The 17,174-nt window shown below is 39.6% G+C and overlaps 1 protein-coding gene across 2 annotated transcripts; it reads left to right on the top strand.

Annotated features, from left to right (window-relative positions):
- The first annotated feature begins 3,521 nt into the window (after positions 1 to 3,521).
- Positions 3,522 to 15,318, top strand: LOC308392796 (guanine nucleotide-binding protein G(i) subunit alpha-1). Of its 2 annotated transcripts, none has more exons than XM_080876047.1 (9): positions 3,522 to 4,024; positions 6,745 to 6,787; positions 8,698 to 8,839; positions 9,762 to 9,919; positions 10,054 to 10,182; positions 11,008 to 11,137; positions 11,221 to 11,374; positions 14,545 to 14,738; positions 14,850 to 15,318. In XM_080876047.1, exons 1-8 carry the CDS (start codon positions 3,907 to 3,909, stop codon positions 14,733 to 14,735), a joined length of 1,065 nt encoding a protein of 354 aa, XP_080732173.1. In that variant the 5' UTR covers positions 3,522 to 3,906; the 3' UTR covers positions 14,736 to 14,738; positions 14,850 to 15,318. The 2 variants fall into 2 exon arrangements, with proteins under 2 accessions (XP_080732173.1, XP_080732172.1); XM_080876046.1 differs by having other exon boundaries at positions 14,846 to 15,318.
- The last annotated feature ends 1,856 nt before the right edge of the window (positions 15,319 to 17,174 follow it).

Raw genomic sequence — 17,174 nt, 5'->3', positions numbered from 1 at the left:
TATAAATAGATTTGACATTTTTCACTGTAGACCTTTTTCATTTTGACATGCAGAGTAGGGAAGGCTCACGTGTGATAATTCAATTTGATTAAGCGTCCTAAAGGGCCATGACCATAAACCACGATGCACAAATCCAGGACCTACCCACGAGTAATATACCTGTGGGTTCCCTATCATGACCAGTCAAAATATTCGTGGTGAAAATGATCTCTAAGGAATACAACTGATAATAGAAATTATATGGACAAAAGTTTATGAAAGGCAAAAATCTATATGTGAAATACTCAAAATGAGCAAACTTTTCTACATTAAAAGCATGTCACAGCTTTTTTTCTCACAAGCTTCATATGCAAACATGTTACTGAATGTCCAGAACTCACGAACAGAGGCTTGCAATGCAAAACAGCCCCGACATCACAGGCAAAGTGTGAATTATTCTGCGCTCTCTCACACACAAACACTTCTACGTTGCATAGTTCCACAAAACAAACAAGTGCCACCTAATTGCAGCTGATTTGCCTAAATTATCATGTGATTTTCAGACACTACAGATGTTTGCAACATACCAGAAAAACTCTCCAGCTTCTCTTTTTTAAGACCTGACATGAAATCAAGAGCTTTTCTGTCAGCAGTGTAAATGCATGAATTCATTTCTAAGAACATATTTCACTTCATAATACAACGTGAAGTTCTTTGTGTTAGTAAATTAGTATTTGCTAGTTTCATTTGATAGTAATTCAAATTAAGAAATGTTATTGTAAGCATGCTATCAAATTCGTGCAAAGATATTGTGGATGTCACACTCAGAGGACGTTTATTTATAAGTTGTTTATCCTTGCTCATGAAAAATGCACAAGGTCATGGGAGAGTCTGTTATCAACAGTCAGGTCACAGATGAGTGTGACCTCACTAAGAGTGCATCCAAATGTCTGCAAACTCTACATTGCACCTACTCTGGATCCTAGCAACATGACCAACATGCCTCAAGAACACTGCATGAATGAAGAGCAGCTGCTTGAACATTACCGAGATACTCGTCATACAGAGTCCTCGTGGCATACAATATGCAGAAATGTTAAGATTTATCTAGCAAAACATGTTTCCTAACCAAATTTTAGTCGTTATTTTGACATTTTTTAACTGAAATATTTGCACTCTATTTGCAATAAAAATGGTTGAGCTACAGCTGGTATAAAAAAATTCACATACACTCATCATAGGCATGAATTTCATGGTAATTTGGAGCTATTTGTAATCTTTAAACAGTTACTTTTCCAGCGTGGAATGATTGTAGAAGAGACATCTTTAATGACTTCAAAAAAACAAGAAGTGAAATTTGAGTTTTCCCTAATCCACATGGTCAAAAATACACAAACAGGCTAATATAATTCCATACACTTTAGATCTGGATGAATGTCCTTTAGCGTTTGCATCTTGCACCAAACACGATCAACAAGCTTCTGCCATAATCCTAGATGGCTATTTGATCATTCCTCTGCTACCAGAATTGGTAGAATTCATTTAAACTGGTTTGTTTCTTTGCACATACCACACTTTTAGCCTACTTTATCCATTCCAAAACCAGTTTTTTGTGTGCATTTGGGACAGGGGCGTAACTTCCAGGGGGGTTATGACACCCCCCTGGAAACCCTACCCCCCCCCCCCCCCCCCCCCCCAATAGTCAGACCCAACCAATATAACCCCCCCAATAAAATTATGAATTATCTTGCATAAATGGGCTGCTGATTTGCTTTCTAGTTGCGTGTTTAATCATCTGGGATTTTACCCAGATTTATTTATTTATTTAGACAGAGATCTGTCTAAATAAGACAGATCTCACCAAGCAGGAGCAGCTTCCCCCCACCCCACCCCACCATACACTGATGGTTTGGGAACACTGTCCTCTTGCAACTCCCATTTGTGTCTGAGTTTTAATCCCCGAATGTTGATTTGAGGTAAATTTGAAGAACTAAGATGTAGTCGTCCTTCTTTGTTAGGCCATTTAAGTGCATTGTACTAGTACCACTGGCAGCGAAACAACCCCAGAATACAATGCTACCACCGTCATGCTTGAAAGATGCCACAGTGTTCTTAGGTTTGCAAAGCTCACCTTTACTTCTCTGAACATGCATCATTGTGGCCAAATAGCTCAATACTTGTCTAACTAACCATAGTACTTTTGCCCAGAAGGAATTTGGCTTGTCCGTGTGGGCAACTGCAAATGTTAGTTAAACTTTAAGGTTCTGATTTTGGAGCAGGGGTTTCTCTCAGTTCACAGTGATGTAAAACTTGCTTCGCTGTGACCAGTGACCCTGGTTTTTCAGCAGTCTCCAGTTCATGGCAGGCTTGAGACATGGTGGTTCCTAAGTTGTACTTGAACATCCTAACCCATTTCCTCTCATGTGAGGGTGACAGTTTGTCTTTTTCCAGACTTTGGCAAAGTGGTAACACATCTGAACATCTTGTACTTATGTACAGTTGTTTGAACTGATGATGTTAGGATCTGCAGTTGTCTGGAAATGGCTCCTAGAGACTTTTGTGACTTGTTTAAATCTGCTATTGTGTCCAATTAGTGTTGTCAGGCAAATCCTTTTTATGCTGCAAGAGGAAATAACAGCTGTATTCAGTCATAAGCACAAATAAGACACATTTTAACCTTTAGCACCACTTATTGAAAGATTTAAGTGAGTGTATAAGCATTTATTTGAGCCTCTATGTATAATTTTGAACCTGTATGGATTAGAAAAAAATTTAAGTCATTAAAAATGTCTGCTGTACAACATGGAAAAAGAAAAATTCAAAGAAATCCCGAAATTGCCATGACATGCATAACCATGATAAGTGTAGACAGATAACCACAAATGTACCACTGTAATTTATATTTCTACTTTTCTAATTCTAAATAAACGTTTTTTGTTTTCTTTATCTAAATAAATGGTAAATGGCCTGTATTTGTATAGCGCTTTTCTAGTCCCTAAGGACCCCAAAGCGCTTTACACAACCTGTCATCCACCCATTCACACACACATTCACACACTGGTGATGGCAAGCTACAATGTAGCCACAGCCACCCTGGGGCGCACTGACAGAGGCGAGGCTGCCGGACACTGGCGCCACCGGGCCCTCTGACCACCACCAGTAGGCAACGGGTGAAGTGTCTTGCCCAAGGACACAACGACCGAGACTGTCCAAGCCGGGGCTCGAACCGGCAACCTTCCGATTACAAGGCGAACTCCCAACTCTTGAGCCACGATAATAATAATTAAGCAAATTAGCAATAAAATCTGTAAATTCACATTTTGCCTTAGTACGTGTTGAATTAATTTTGTGTAATCTGAATTTAAACTCACTTAGGGAACGTTTCAAAATTGTTAAACTGTTAAGCAATAAAGCGTGAATGCTTTCGAGTTTTGACTCTGTGTCTCGTGGTTTTCTTTCTTTTCCCACAGTGGTCACTTCCCAAAAATAAGCTTTCTGCTTTTTAAAAGAAGAAGCTTGTTGCGTTTCGCGCATGCGTAGTTTGCAGGTATGTGAGCGGAACACAGGAAGCGAACGTTTTTCGGACTGCTCCGCAGATGGTGCCGTCTGTTTTGCTTTAATGTGACTGACTCCACCTGCTTGACCAGTCGACTAATTTAAACCCTAGACGAAGATATCAGAAACGCGACACTTTGCTTTTTAACGATATCTGAGAAGCCTCGGCTGATAAATCCGGAGCTTGAGTGCGAGGTTAGGGCGTGTTTGACTCTTAACTGTTAGACAGACTGCCCCCTCCTCCTTCTCCTCCTCCTCCCCACTGGATGCTAACTCGGTAGCCTTTGCATGTCGTTGCAGTCGTAGTCAAAAGTTGTGTTTTCGTGTGCGTTTATTGTATTTATTCGGAGGTCCGTTGAGGAACAGACAAAGATGGGGTGTACGCTGAGCACGGACGACAAGGCGGCGCAGGAGCGGAGCAAGATGATCGACAGGAATCTGCGAGACGACGGTGAAAAGGCTGCCCGGGAGGTCAAGCTGCTCCTGCTTGGTGAGAGAAAGATGGACGGACCGAGGGAGGGACGGGGACTGGGTCTGTGTGTTTCTGTGGGACTCTGGTTGCCCAGGCGTAAAAACAACCCGATAAAGGTTTAAATAAGTTTTTGTAGCTGCTAAAATTCAAGTTTTACCCAGCCTATGAAGCAACAGAGGCAAAGGTGGGGAAATGTCGGGGCTTTATTTGAATGTTACGGTGGTGTTAGCTAAAAAAAGTTTGAGCTAGTGGAGTTCCTATCTTTTATCCCTTGTTGAATTACCTCTAATTGTAACTGTGCTGTTAACTAACACTAGATAAGAGCACACTGATTAGTTGCTTCCACAGAAGCAAACCGCTAATACCCAGCGGTAAGTCGGTAAGCTAATTTAACTAAGCAATTAGCTGCTTAGCTAGTGTAACGCCTCGGTGCTAGCTTGGATTTGTTAGCCGTCAGAAAGCATCAATAACTTTCTGTAATCAAGTGTCTGTGTTGCTGTCTTTCGTGACTCCGACTAATAGCACATCTTTTAATATGGCTTAAAGTACAATAGCTAGCTAGCTCCCTTCCTGTTTCTTCGTGACGTAAATAAAAAAGAAAGTAGACGTGCCCTTAGATCGGTTATCTGTACTATCCAGCAAATATTTGAAACTAACACTTGTGAGCAGTGTTAAAGTTGTTATCTGTTGGAACAGCATTAAAGTATGTGCGAGCTCCACTATTCAACAGGTCTCGAATAATACGCCCCCCCCCCCCCCCCCCCCTCCTGCGAGACATGTTTGCTCTTCTGAAGCGTTGTACACACAATTTAAACCCTCTGTATCTATACCTGTTTGTATCTCTGTATGACTTGCTCTTATGTCATCCAAAACTGCATTATCCAAATGCTGTGTCGGGGGTGGGGGAGCATTAGTGCTGCCATTTGAATATGTTGGCCTACCATGCAAATATGTTCAGAAAATTGCATACTTAAACTACTAATGCTGCTTAAAAAATGTTATGGCCCAGCTTTCAAATTATGGGATGTAAACCATAGATAAGCTTCCAGTTAACATAACCGCATGTCACATTTCTCCAGGATTATTTCACAGTTTTAAGGAAAGCTGCCACACCTCTCCATTCTTCCCATTACATGACCACTCTCGCCTATCTCAGCATGGATAGATGGGGTAGAGGTTGCATAGCAACCTATGCAGCCGGGCTGACAGTAATGCACGCACGACAGAAACGGTTAGTGCGTGCTAATGGGATGCCTGCCACAGCCATGCAGTCTGCAAGCTGTTTTTGAAAATGCAGTCTTATTCTGCATCTCGCAGCTAATCTCTGCTCAAGCAGGGCTGTGGCACCAGCTATTCTCCAGCATGGCTTCACAACCCCATACGTCCTGTTGTCAAGCCTGTGCGTCATTTGAGATGAAACCTTATTTGAATTTTCATGGTGCTTTTACCTGTCACGATTCCCACAACCACCTGCATGAGATGCAAGTTTGGTTTGTGGATTCATCATCTAATGGTCTGGCTAATCTGTTTAAACACAAAGATGTTTTACATCCACATTTGTGACGTTGAATATCTGGTGTAATGTTCACGTCTCTGAGGGAGACTGATATGTTCTCACTGCAGTTTGCTGCTCTGTAATGCTTCCCCGCTGGGGATGTATGCAATAATACAGTAATCGCAAATGACAGGCTCTTGCAATCACTGCTTTGAGTGGGAGGGCTGTCTTAATTGTAGAGTTTTTGCAAGCAGCTTAAATGCAAATATGAGACAGGTTTTTATTTTTGTGTAGCATTATTTTTGCAAACAAATGACAGAAAAAGCTGCATAGGTGCAAAAACTGCAGAGATATCTGCATTTTATAAGTGTGTATTTTGTTTTCCCTGTCATCTCGTCTCTGTGGCAAAACATTAACCATTTTACTCCACCAGTTTTTGTCATAATTGGTTTCTATTATCCCTTCAATTTCAGCAGCTCAGTCAGGCGCAAGCGTGTTTGCAAATTAAATTTAAGTGATGTTTTCAGTACTGGTAGCTCTATTGTGTGTTGCTGTTTTCATATGGGATGATGAAGTGGCAAATCTCTCCAGCCACTGGGGAACTAAAAGTCCCGGGAGGGGTAAGCTAATTAAAATGTTGTGTGCTCATCTTAAAACATGCCTTAATCTCAGATGGAGTTGTTGAGCTTTATGTGAAATGAAACAGCATTGTATTTTTCTTATATTTTGATATGTGTCACCTAAAAGGCAGTAGTGGTATCACGCTGCCTTATATACTGTAGTGTTGTAGTCATACATAAATCATTGGAGATGCAGTTCAGAGTCCTGCCAAGCTGGTATGGGATGAATTTCTTACACAAGGAAGTTTAAGCTGTCTATAATCTCATTGACGAGACGATCCAATTAATTAATCCAATTGCGCTTTGTGACTCAGCTAAATCTGACCTCAGACACCGCTGTGGGTGTTCATACACCACAGGCAGAACTCACTTAAAACTTGAAAAAAGTGCATTTAACAGAAGCTAGTCTGGCACCATTAACTTATCTTAGTGTTTTAAATGTAGGGCTGCACAGATACTCGAAATGAATCATGCAGTTTGGTATTTAAAGGTAAACTATGCGTGTTTATTTCACACTGGTTGGCATTTAATGTAATTTTGTAGGTTTGAACTGTACCCGCTTCTGTTTTGAAATAATTAACACAATTGCTGTAATTTTCTCTAACTTCTGTTCTGTGTTTCAGGTGCTGGGGAGTCTGGGAAGAGTACCATTGTTAAACAGATGAAGTAAGCATGAATGAATCAGTAATACAGTTTAGAATACATCAAGCACTAAGATACTTGATGTATTTTTTTATTAAAAAGGGTGATCACAGTATACCAGTGCCAATCTCAGTGAATTCCCTTATGATGCATTAAGAGTATGGATTATCTAACGCAACTGTGATAATTAGAAATTATCACATGACACTCAGTTTTTGTTTGTGATGGAAATATTTGTTCTTTTTAATGTTAAACATACAGTATAAAATACACCATGTGGTGAATAGGCAATATGTGGAGCACAACCATTTCCTTCCCGCACAGGCAACAAAAAATGTTCTATTTTAATGGGCATGTCATCCTCATTCTACAACAGGGGTGGGCAATCTCAGTCCACGAGGGCCGGTGTCCCTGCAGGTTTTAGATGTCCTCGAACCAACACAGCTGATTTAAATGGCTGAATTTGCTTCTCAACATGTCCTGAAGTTCTCCAGAGACCTGGTAACGAACTAATCATGTGATTCGGTAGTGTTGACCCAAGATGAGATCTAAAACCTGCAGGGACACCGGCCCTCGTGGACTGAGATTGCCCACCCCTGTTCTACAACAGGAGAGACACACACAGTCAAATCTGAAGAAGAAGAAATAATCTACTCTCTAAATTATTCCCCATTCTTTCAGGGCAAAGATGTTTTAACTCTAGATTTAAATATCTGAGACTTCTTTTTTTAAAATAAGTGCAGTTTAAATGATACACCTTTGTTTTTCTACACTGTAAGGGAATGCAGGTGTAGCAAATCTAAGAAGCCTTTTTTTGACCATAAACTTAAACATAAAACCTTAAAAAAAATACATAAAAAGCAGCAAGTCATTAACCAGATTGTCCCATAGTTAATTATTTTTAATTCCCCCAAAAACATTCAGTAAAAAGTAATTGAGTAGAGGCTTACTCAAAAAACAATTGAAAGTTGTTCTGTTTTTATTTTACTTAATATCTGTCATATATGCTGCCAGAAGCTCAGGCTTCAGACTGCTCCAGACACGCAGTTTAAGATATTTATTCTGCTCTTGGCTCTGTATGATGTCAGAATGGGTATTCCTAATATTTTCATCTCAAGCACACCACTCTGGCTGTGAATACATAAGCCCCACATACCTGTCGTTTAGACCTTCAGTTTGTGAGGAGCAGCCAGTCAGAGATAAATGTCCTCATAGGGGGAGGAGCTACAATGCTTAAGATGATCTGAGAACCTGCATCATATCTCATCGAAAAATAAATAAGGATTATTTTCAACTGGAAATGATGCGGTACTACTCTAAAAATAGTCTAAGAATAAACACTAAAGAAAATAGAGGCATAAGAGCTTGAATTAGAATTTGATTTTAATAAGTACGGTTAATCATTCAAATTATACAAGTGATCAGTAAAAGTATAACTCTATATATTTTTAAGTCTGTTTGACAGAGCTTTGGTACCAACTTTCAGCCCATTGTTTAACTGAGAAGGCTCCTCCACTAGGTTGGTTCATTGTGTCATTTCTATTAAAACAAAAAAAGCAGCCACCAGGTTCACTTAGCTGGAGAACATGGTGGAGTATTAGGCAACTAATGAGCCAGACATTTCCCTCGGGAGCTGGGAGAGACCTAAAACAGAGCTAGAGCAAACGTGACTCCAGATGAGCAGCAGCATTTACTTGTATCTCCTGGATTTCTAAAGCAGTTGATTGCTTGTTTGGCCTTGTTGCAGATTTTAATAGCAATCTCTAACATGAAATGGACCATTATTTATACATTTTATAATCTATTTTGATATGTTAACTATCAACCAGTTTACCAGCATTTAAAGAACAGATTGAATCCCATTGTTTGTACTTATTGTATGAAATTAGAATTAACTGTGGCACGCCTGCTAATGTTCTCTCTTTGTGTTTCAGGATCATCCACGAAGCAGGCTACTCAGAGGAGGAGTGTAAGCAGTACAAGGCTGTGGTCTACAGCAACACCATCCAGTCCATTATTGCCATCATCAGAGCCATGGGACGCCTCAAGATTGACTTTGCTGATCAAGCCAGAGCAGTAAGTGACAGAAAACACAGCATCCAGACAACCTCACAGATTGTCTGTGGTAACAGCGGCTTAGTCATTTGCCTTATGGGCAGGGTTCTTTGCATTGCAACCTTCTAGAGAAAAAAAAGGATTAAAAAACTAGGTCTGTGCTTAATATCACATTTAAAACATTTAAAAATAAGAATATATCCCAGCTATCTATGGAGATTAAGAAATATTTAAAGATTATGACCAGGACAGTGGGGTGGGAGAGGGGAGTTCAGGAAATTTAAGTAGAAGATGTGCAAAGTCCATGTAATAAATCCAGTGTACAAAATTATTATTGCCTGATTTATAATAAACAGGCAACATTTCTGTTTTTCTCTCTCACTGGAGACGTCGTGGCCATTGTTTTATTTCTGTTTTCACAAGTCTAGTTTATTAATATCCTGTTTGGCAGATTTTTTTTAAACAGACTCCTGTTTCTTTTTGCAAATCTGTTTCTCCTTTTTTTTCTTTTTTTTTTCTCCTTTCCTTTTTCTTTTTTTCCCCTCTTGGCATAATGAAAGAGCTAGTCATTGTGTCTGCGTGACTGGCCTGGCTCTCTCATCGTGACCAAGTTTAATCCTGAAGCCTTTCTTTTCTGATTTTATGCTCTCTCAAATATCAAGGTTTTTGCCTCTGGCGTTTAGACACTGTGCCCCTTTTGAAATCTAATTTTATGTAAAGTATAACAGGTGAAAGACTGGGAAAAACACAGTTAATTAATTATTAATTTATCACTTTAGTTTGCACGGCCCGTTCGGCTAAGGAGTAACGACAATAGATGAATTGTGATCTTTCTAAATATAGAAAAAAATTAGCAAAACAAATCTAGTAAATCTTTGTTTCTATTTGATAATGAGTTAACCTTCTTTAGGCTGTTTTCAGTTAAGTGTCTCTGTGTCTTTAGGATGACGCGCGGCAGCTGTTCGTCCTGGCGGGCTCAGCAGAAGAGGGCTTCATGACCAGTGAACTGGCTGGGGTCATCCAGCGGCTGTGGAAAGATGGAGGAGTTCAAGCCTGCTTCAGCCGCTCCCGAGAGTACCAGCTCAACGACTCTGCAGCATAGTGAGTAGGATGCACGGACACGCATACTTCAAACAGCAGGGGACTGTCCTTGGAAGAATAACTCCCGCTCTTACGTCAGTGCTTTAGCTTGTTGCCAATCTTTCTTTCTCTTGTTGATTTTTCTCTTTCCAAAGTTACCTAAATGACCTGGACAGGATATCCAACAGTGCTTACGTTCCAACCCAGCAGGATGTGCTGAGGACTAGAGTCAAAACTACCGGTATTGTGGAAACACACTTCACTTTCAAGGATTTGCACTTCAAGTGAGTATAGCCACCATCATTGTTTTAGTTTTGTTTAAACACAGCAGTGTCTCGTGGTGCTCCATGTAAAGTCTACACTGACTCACATATGCCTGCCTTTATTTTTCATTTATGACTGTTAACCTTTAGAAGCCAAAATGGCTCATGGCTTTAAAAAAAGATAGTATTAGTGCATCTGAAGTTTTCTAAACAATTTAGACCAAACACTGTGACAGGAGTGCCTCCAAGAACCAAAATGTGACATGTAGTAGGTAATGGTTTATGGCTTTCTTATAGCCATCAATTCTTTCCTCATTTTCATAGCTCATAAAATCATTTAGTGTCAAAGGTCTCTCATTTGCATTGTTATAGTTTCAGAAAAAGCTGAAATGTGTTGCTTGTCATGTTTTAAAATAAACACATGGAGACCCAGCCACCAGCTAACATTTATGCATAAATCTATATTTAAAAGTAAGAGAGAGAGCGCATATTGCAAGGATCAGAATCAGCAAATTCAGGAGTTTGCACTTTGATAGAAGATGTCCTGCTGTTCCTATGTGAGGCAACCACTAGTAGTTGATGCCTTGTTCATGAAAAAATGAAAAGCTACGAGTGGTCGGCCAGCATGTAGTCTCGTCACCTAATATCACACTGAATGCAAGAACACAGTAGCTTCATACTCTTGAAAACTAACTGAAAAAGCGGCTTTTAAAAGCTCTGACAGCTGTCCACAGTATTTTACACATTCTGAAAGATTTGCGTGTGTTTGTGTGAAAATGTCATCACCCAGATCATGTGAGTGTGTGAGAGTTGCATTTATTTAACAATATCTTTCTGTGATCTCAGAATGTTTGATGTTGGTGGACAGAGATCAGAGAGGAAGAAGTGGATTCATTGTTTTGAGGGTGTCACTGCCATCATCTTCTGCGTGGCTTTGAGTGACTACGACTTAGTGCTGGCTGAGGACGAGGAAATGGTAAGAGTTGTCTGACCCCGGCACACTCTGCCCACTAGTACGTCTCTGATCGGTAATCACTGTGCACTTCTCCTCCCGCTCAGAATCGAATGCACGAGAGCATGAAGCTGTTTGACTCCATCTGCAACAACAAGTGGTTTACAGAGACCTCCATCATCCTCTTCCTCAACAAAAAGGACTTGTTTGAGGAGAAGATCAAAAAGAGCCCCCTTACAATCTGCTTCCCTGAGTACGCAGGTGAGTCATATAAACAAACACTGACATGCAGAGCTGGTGCTTTATACATGCAAATAATGTCCTTTGTGTGTTGGCGGGGTATATAAATCATTAAACCCAACTATGTATGCAGGATTTGGGCTTTTAATCGTGGATTTGTAATGATGTGTAGAAAAATTTAACCTTATTTAAACTGTTGTTTTTGTGTAGCATGACTAAGTCATATTTGGATTCCTTTATACTGTCAGCATCCTGTGATTATTGCTTTTAGAGCCTAACTTGTTTTGTAGCTACACAAAGGTGTGGCAGGCCCTGTAGATGAGACAGATGTTTTATCCCACTGCTCTGCTCTGGAGCTGTGTGGGCTGCTTCATGTTTAAACAATGCATTTTTGTCAGGTTCACAGATACAGATTAAATAGCCATGATTTTGGTTTGAATCTACACTCGAACACCATATCTGTAACATCATGCTGTCATCATCTATTTATATCGATGTGACGTAAGGATCCAGAGATTCAGTAGAAGATAAGTTTTAACCTTTTCTTCCCTAGGAGGCTCGCCGGGTCACGTTGTATTTATTGTGAAAGGACATTTTATGGTTTCCAAATGTGGTACACTCACTCAAGGGACCATTTCTGTGCCTAAAATAGATGTGGGGTTTGTCGTGTTTTATTTCTGCTGGTAAAGATTGAATTTTTAGAACCAGTTCAGTAATATTGGTGTCACACTTCTCATTACTTTGTGGTGGCCGTTTACTTCCTTATTTTACACACTGATAACTCACGTTAACTTTAAAAAAAAAAAAAAAAATCACACTCAGCTGTGATACTAAGCAAAAGTTTTTCAATTCATAAAGCCAGATGTTGTTCATTTTGACCTCAGTATTGACTTTTAAGTAAGAAATTTTAAGTAACAACCATAAGCTTAAAGTACAACTTCCTTTTTTTTAAAGGGGGCTGTGTAAAATACGAATGAAAGCAGAATGCAGCGATTTTCAAATCTCGTGAACTTCTAAAACTGCGAACAGTTATTATTTGAGGAAATATACTGGCTTATTTTAAATTTGAAGGCACATCTCAAAAAAGCTGGGACAAGGCATGTTTACTACTGTGTGGCATCACCTCTTCTTCTAACAGTGTGTAAATGTCTGGGTACTGAGGAGACCAGATGCCTGTACTGTGAAGCGGGACTTTGGCTTATCCAGTTAAATTGAGTGTTAACGCTGAGTTTCCTGTATTTAAATCAGTTTCCTTATTGCATGTAGTGTATGACATTTCAAGCACACCTGCTCTTCATCAGACCACTGTACTGGGTGCATTGCCATGGTAACTGATGCTGTGAACCATATTAGAGATGGACATGTATGAAATCACCACCTACTGACCAGTCAGTCCTCCGAATAATTGTTGTCATTTCTGGAAGATTCCTTAGATGCCTTTGTACTGAGACTATGAGGGACTAAAGTCTTTATAAATTCTGCAAATAATTTATTTAATGTTAATAATATTATTGTTCCATAAGCATAAATATTTGTAGGCTGCCTTTTGTATTTTAAATCAAATTTTTCACCTATTGTAGCTTTAAGCCCACGTTTGGATTCTGTTTTTAATATTCGCATGTTACACTCAGAATGTTAAACACCACAGAGGCTGCAGCTGAAAGAATAAAAACTAAGACAAACACCCAGTTAAACATTAATCTGATTGAGCACTCGATTATAATCCATCAGGTTCTCCTGTGTTTTATTGATAGAGCTGTGTGTTAACTCACACAGTTTGCCTTCCTCCTTTTCTTCAAATATGCAAGACTTTTATTAAAATATAACAGATTTCCCATTTTACTGACCAAAACAGCTAAAGCCCTCACACATACAGTGCTGTTAATACTAAACTAGTATCCAGCGTCTTTCCTCTCACACACGTAATCGCTGATTTGCCTGCAGCAACTGTGCCACTTTCACTTTCAGTTAAACACATCATACTTTCAGTATTGTGTCTTACCTGTTGGTATTTTACTTGCTGTATAGTTTTATCTGCCTTTGTGAAGTCAGCCACACTGTTGCCAGCCCACTTATCTGTAATTGTGACTTGTGAGACAGTGCCAGGGAACTCCAGGGAACTCCCGGGATCTCCCGGATTAACTGCTTAAGCAGGACTTGCGGTCCAACAGAGGTAGCACATATGCTGTCCTCTCCAGTCTAAGGATGACCTGTCTGCCTGCAGGGAGCTCTGCTGTCAGATGGAGGCATTGTACAGCTTATCTGTGGGCCACTCTTGCTTGTAAAGTTGTCAGGACTTTTAGAAGACCTCTCTCTAAGACTGCCTTTTTTTTTTTTTCTTCTTTTTTTTTTTTTTAAATACCCAATCACCAAAGTGATTGAATTGTTAGCAAAATTGTAATTCAGATGTTTGGTTTTTGGGTTTGTTTGTTGTTTTTTTTGTGGTTTTGTTTGTTTGTTTTCCCCTGCCTTTTGTTACCCTGTCCTAACTTATTCAAGACATGTTGCTGCAATCAAACTTGGAGTGATCCTAGTTTTATCTCATCTGTTTCTATGTTTTGAACAAAATTAAATGTGGGCTTGTGAGATCTGCACTTCCTTTTGGAATTAGCGTTATGGTAAAACATGCTTTTGCCCTTCTGTTATTCTCTGTAACCTGTCAGGTGAAACCCTTGCTTGAATAAATGTCAAATTATAAACAAAGTCAGCCGAGAAGTAAATATTCTGCAGCCAGGTTGGAGAAAAACAAGGGCAACAATAAATCCGAATTGACACTGGAGCGGCATTTTTGGAAAGCATAATTAAATTGCAGCTTGACACCAGGCTGGAACTGCTATTTAACGGCCTTCACGGCCGGGTAGTGCATGCTGTTTATTTGAGACTGAGCTCAGGACAGGTGCCTGTTGAACATTGAACCACACAACACTGACACTCAACCTGTACGTCACTGCAGAGTGAAACGACTGGAGGTCAGCAAAGGAACAACTTTCACAGGGCGTTAAGTTTTATAGTTTTAAGTAGAACTCTAAAAATGCGCACAGTCATATTCAGTTGATGAGAAACTGAAAAATAAGTGCATCTATGCATTTTTTTTTTTATATATATATGATGGCAGTGGAAAGACGGAACAGGCTTTAGATCTCATTTCTCCTTCTATTTCCATTTCCTCTTTATCCCCACCCACTTCATAGGCGCCAACACCTACGAGGAGGCCGCAGCATACGTCCAGTGCCAGTTTGAGGACCTAAACAAGAGAAAGGACACCAAGGAGATCTACACCCATTTCACCTGCGCCACCGACACCAAGAACGTGCAGTTTGTGTTCGATGCCGTCACTGACGTTATCATCAAGAACAACCTGAAGGACTGTGGTCTTTTCTAAAAGGTGACGTGTCATGTTTTGTCTGTGAACAGGCCGCCATATTTTCTGCCACATTTTCTCCTCTAACCAGGTTTTGGTTTGTTTGTTTGTTTTTTTCCCCCCCTGTTCAGGCAGCTTGGTGTCCGGTTTAATGAGTGACTTTATTCAAGAGGAGTGGAAGAAGCTTGGACTGATGTCACTTTTAACCCCTTATTAACTTATGTTCATCTCTAAAAGTTTAAAAATGGTATGTAGAGAAAACATTTTGTGTAAAATATTTGTACAACTGTCTATGGCCAGGGATTTTTTTCCTCTATTTTTTAAAATGTGCTTCTTTTACCTTATTTTTATGTAAAAAGGGGGGCCTTTGCTTTTTCTTTTTTTGTCTGTGCATCACATTTTCTTTTTTGTAGTTGCTCGTGCCTTGCATGCCTTAGTTGCAGTGTTTCTTCTTCATTGTTCACTTGTTTATTTAGATGCCACCATTTAACTCTTCTCGAGTCCCTTCAATTCATACTATGTTTGTTTTTTTTAATAATTCTGGCCACTTCACTGTTATATATACATATTTTTGCCTCCTTGTATAAAACAAGCAAGACCAATTCACTCTGATGCTGACATACTGTGAGAGCTGTGTGGAAACTGATGTGTGGTTTGCATGGGTGATACGAGCGAGGGCGTGTGTGTGTGTGTGTGTGTGTGTGTGTGTGTGTGTGTGTGTGTGTGTGTGTGTGTGTGTGTGTGTGTGTGTGTGCACAATATAAAACAAAGGGACTTTATTCCTCTACTTGTCATCCTCTTTCAAAGTTTTATTTTTCTAAGAGACCAAAAAGGAGCTCCTCACGAATCAAAAAGTGCACCTTGTCGATGCGCTGCTACAAACATTCCCGATTGAACCATGAAGGAAAGGGAAGCTTTGAAAAGAGGATGCCAATGGTGGCCTTGTAGCAGACAGTAGGACCATATGTAGATATGTGTTCAGTGCATAGACACAGTTGATTTGGTTACAAGTGCACTGTTACTCATTATGATCTGTGAAGGTTTAAAGTTACATGCCCCCCCCCCCTCCTCCTCAGCTCTGTTTCCATGAGATGGGGACTTTAGTGGACTAATCTCCATGATTTTGCTAATAAAAGGGTTGCTATGTTGAAACCATGGCAACTTATGCAAAAAAAACATGTTTGCCTCCTGTTTTTTTTGTGTGCGTGTGTTATTTTATGAAAGGTAAGAAGCATTTTTAAATGCTTTTGAGAAATGTAGACCTTAAAAAGCCATAACAGATGGTTTATCTCAAACTGTTTTGATCATTGTTTAAGGTTTTAAACCCAAGGGGGGGAAATAAACAAAACGCACTCTGGCTGGTTTTTTGGGGGTTTTTTTTCTTTCTTTCTTTTTTTTTTTTTTTTTCTCATTTACATTGTAAATTACATGTGTAAGAGTTTTAAATCGTTAACCCGATATTATTTGAGTTTTCCAGAATGAAGGAGGGGGAAGCACATGCAGTTAAATAAGCTCATATGCAGCCCGGTGTCCTATTGCAGATTTATTAGGTGAAAAGTGGGGAAAAAAATTAAACAACATCCTGTGATAGTTTTTTTTGTTGTTTGTTTTGTTTTTGTTTTTTTTGTTTAAGTATTTAGACTTTTTACATAAGTCAAAGTTAGAATCCTGCTAAAGTGGCTTAATGGCACCCAGATTGTATATTGAAATGTACTTAATTGTATTTTTGTATTTCCTTCATATATCTGTACTTGAGCTGAGGTGATGCAAAAACTTCCCCGTTGTGGGATAAATAGTCTTATCTTATCTCTATATTTAGAAAACCTTGTTTTGAAATTGCATATCAAATTTCAGGGGGGCTGGTGGCACCCCATGTCCCCCCCCCCCAGGCATGCCTGCCGCTGTATGGAGAGAAATTTGCCTCAAAAGGGTTGCAAATGCATTCAATATTATACACAAGTGTAAACTAAGATTTACAAATCTCTACAATGATTTGTGTATAACTTCTGAGGGCTCACGAGGACCTGCTTCAATCCAGACACAAATACAAAGTAATTTGACCACATAAAACTATTTTACAAATGTGCACATCCAAACACAAACAGACACTACACAGTAGCCTATAAAAGGTTACTATATGGTTTAAATAATCTTATGGACTTCTGCTGGGAAAAGTGAGCACTCTGCTGCAGATGGGGGGGGGGGGGGACACCATTACTGTACATTACTGCAGATCATCCTCTGGAGTGAGTATGCTTACTAATCTGTATATTTTGAAGATATGTTTCAGGTCAAGTGGAATATCACTTTGATGTTAATCTTACCATCCTCTAATGAAAGCAGTCTAACATGTTAGCTTAATGAATAATCCTGAACATTTCAGGATGTGGCAGGCTACTGTGTAGTTTCTGTAATTGGTAAATCTGTGTTTTCTAGTAAAAGGGTTACGAGCTGTTCCGT

The sequence above is a fragment of the Rhamphochromis sp. 'chilingali' genome (genome assembly GCF_963969265.1).
Source record: "Rhamphochromis sp. 'chilingali' genome assembly, chromosome: 2".
In the NCBI taxonomy this organism is placed as follows: Eukaryota; Metazoa; Chordata; class Actinopteri; order Cichliformes; family Cichlidae; genus Rhamphochromis; species Rhamphochromis sp. 'chilingali'.
Note: the sequence above shows the minus strand (reverse complement) of the source record. Positions and strands in the feature narration are given on the sequence as shown.

Coding starts and splice junctions, on each gene's coding strand:
- LOC308392796 (XM_080876047.1), top strand. CDS start 3,907: ATGGGGTGTACGCTGAGCACGGACGACAAGGCGGCGCAGGAGCGGAGC. Junction 6,788..8,697: donor ACCATTGTTAAACAGATGAA/GTAAGCATGAAT, acceptor TTTGTGTTTCAG/GATCATCCACGAAGCAGGCT. Junction 8,840..9,761: donor TTGCTGATCAAGCCAGAGCA/GTAAGTGACAGA, acceptor CTGTGTCTTTAG/GATGACGCGCGGCAGCTGTT.